Below are 2739 nucleotides of genomic sequence, written 5' to 3' on the forward strand. Positions count from 1 at the left end.
TAGCAAGGCGGGGCAGTTTCCTGATCTGAAGACTGTTTTCTTGTCCCTGAGGAGAGCATCTATTTCAGGGTCCATTCAGGGTTTGTTGATGGAGGAACATCCCATCTTCAGAGGGAACAGTGTTGTCCACACAGAGCTATACTCATGGATAATGAGCACAACTTAGTCAGTTCTAGAAAATGGCGTTCCGCCCACTCATCAGATTATTGGCAATAGATTTCCAATGGAATGGACGTTAATGTTGTATTGATAGATCACAGAGTAAACTTGATGTGTTTCTTCCATCAATAGATTATCCAGAAGCCCACTCATGACCTGAAGCAGCAGCTCGCCAACTTCTCCAAGCGGGTGGCTGGCAGCGTGACGGAGCTGATCCAGGCAGCCGAGGCCATGAAGGGTGGGTACAGCAGAGCCCGACTTAATCCCGACTTAATCCCGACTTAATCCCGACTTAATCCCGACTTAATCCCAAACATCTTCTTCTGAATTCAGAACCAACCAATCTTTTAATAGATTTCTGTATTGCTTTATTTTCCCTTTATGACATCTTTTATTATAGAAATAAATGTCTTTATTAAGGCCAGACTAGAGATTGGTTCTTTTATATGAGACTAAAGTCATAACATTATGAGAATAAAGTTGTATTTTATAACAACTCTAACCAGAAGCTCCGTCTTCCCTAAAATAAGGAATGTTGAACATCTTGTGAAGTTAAACTTATGCATCAGTTTCACAAATAAAGGAAATATGAAGTCTTTTAACATCAAATCAGTATCAGACCTTAGAAATGAGCTGGAAGCTTCCTGTCTGAAACGGGGCGATATGATGATGTCATTCTCCTAAGATTATGACTTTATTCTCTTAATTACAGTAAAATAAACTCCCTAGCCTGGCCTTAATACTCCATATTTTTAGTTTTTTCGTTGTAAATGAATATTCAGACTCAAACTAAACCCAGTGAGGTCAGAGAAAAGCTGCAGCCTGATCTTCCATCATAAGCTGAGGGATTGCTGAAGAGTCGATGCAATCAGCTGGTTGTCCTTAGATAGAAAACTTTAAACTGTAAAGAGCCTTTAGATGGCATGAAGTGAATAGGAGCTATAGAAATAAACTGAATAGAATTGAATGAGCTGGTTAGCTCTGACCTGGGGTTCAGGAAGATGCTAACAGGTTAAAGGACGGCGTTCCCGGGCTGCAGGAAGATCTGACAGCAGCTCAGCTTGCTGTGCAGCCTGACACCGTTTGGAAAGAGTGAAGTCTGACGGTGTTTTGGCGCCGGCTGAGCCGCTGTGATCTCTGTGTGCTGCAGGCACGGAGTGGGTGGACCCCGAGGACCCCACTGTCATCGCAGAGAACGAGCTGCTGGGAGCCGCGGCCGCCATCGAAGCAGCTGCCAAGAAACTGGAGCAGCTGAGGCCGAGGACCAAACCCAAGGTTAGGGGCTGTCTGCAGGCATTCACACCTCATTTGTTATCCCCCCCCCCCTCTCTGATGTGCGGTCAGCTCCGGCTGCTTATCACGGTGTTGTTCTCCACTCTGACCACCAGGAGGCGGATGAGAGTCTGAACTTTGAGGAGCAGATTCTGGAGGCGGCCAAGTCCATCGCAGCTGCTACCAGTGCTCTGGTGAAAGCAGCTTCAGCAGCTCAGAGGGAGCTGGTTGCTCAAGGGAAGGTATGTTGGCAGAACCGGCAGCCTCATTCTTCCCGCTGTGGGGGGGCGCTCTAATAAATCAGCTGTTTCCAGGTGGGAGCAATCCCAGCCAATGCCGTGGATGATGGACAGTGGTCTCAGGGCCTGATTTCAGCTGTAAGTTACCCGCCTACGACTTGGAGTGATGAAGGTGAAAGACGCCGTCAGTAAACCTTTGTTCCTCTCCGACGTTTAGGCCCGGATGGTGGCGGCGGCCACCAACAACCTGTGCGAAGCGGCCAACTCGGCGGTGCAGGGACACGCCAGCGAGGAGAAGCTCATCTCTTCGGCCAAGCAGGTGGCGGCCTCCACCGCTCAGCTGCTGGTGGCCTGTAAGGTCAAGGCGGACCAGGACTCTCAGACCATGAAGAGGCTGCAGGTCAGCATGGCGCCTTCAGCCGTTCCCTTCATCCATTCACCGTCCTGCAGATACAGAACCGGGCCTGTTCCTGCCGCTCTGCATCACTTCCTCCCATAAACCACTTCTGCCCATAAACCACTTCTGCCCATAAATATGGAAATATCTTTTTTTTCTAAACTATTTGATTTTTTTACATTAAAACCCTATTTTATGGTGTCTGAGGGAATCAAAGGTCTGAAATGATGCTAACAGAAAAAAAAGCTAAAGCTAAGGGAAAATGCTGCAAGCAGCAAAAACATTAGAAGCGCTCCCACATCCTCCGCGTTAATTTTCAGATTATTATTATTATTATACGAAGTAATAAACACTTCATTTAATTTGACATCATTAAAACTCACCATCAGCTTCCAAAACGAGCAGTTTCTGCAGAAACTTTTTCTTTTTTTACTCTTTGAAATCAAGATAACTATTCTACCAAATAGTTTTCTTTCTAACTTCCAGGAGCTGCGTCTGTTCGCCATTATCTACGATAAGAAGATGCAGGCGAAGGATTATCGCAAATTTCAAAGCTTTCAGTATAAATAGATGAATGTATGAAAATAACCATCTAATTCGTGGTTACTGATCATTTATTTTGATAAATCAGATCATTTCGCTGTTTTTTTGGGTTTGATACGACTGCGAATG

The 2739-nt window shown here is 45.6% G+C and overlaps 1 protein-coding gene across 1 annotated transcript in view; it reads left to right on the plus strand.

The window, feature by feature from the left end:
- Positions 1–2739, plus strand: part of LOC107102749 (talin-1-like) — a 60225-nt gene that overhangs the window by 51649 nt on the left and 5837 nt on the right. The window contains exons 48-52 of the mRNA XM_015402165.1: positions 292–397; positions 1310–1434; positions 1548–1673; positions 1746–1808; positions 1888–2091. Of these exons, the coding sequence (XP_015257651.1) occupies positions 292–397; positions 1310–1434; positions 1548–1673; positions 1746–1808; positions 1888–2091 (624 nt within the window). The remainder of the gene's footprint in view (positions 1–291; positions 398–1309; positions 1435–1547; positions 1674–1745; positions 1809–1887; positions 2092–2739) is intronic.

Source organism: Cyprinodon variegatus, unplaced genomic scaffold, assembly GCF_000732505.1.
Source record: "Cyprinodon variegatus isolate N-32 unplaced genomic scaffold, C_variegatus-1.0 Scaffold1311, whole genome shotgun sequence".
Taxonomy (NCBI): domain Eukaryota; kingdom Metazoa; phylum Chordata; class Actinopteri; order Cyprinodontiformes; family Cyprinodontidae; genus Cyprinodon; species Cyprinodon variegatus.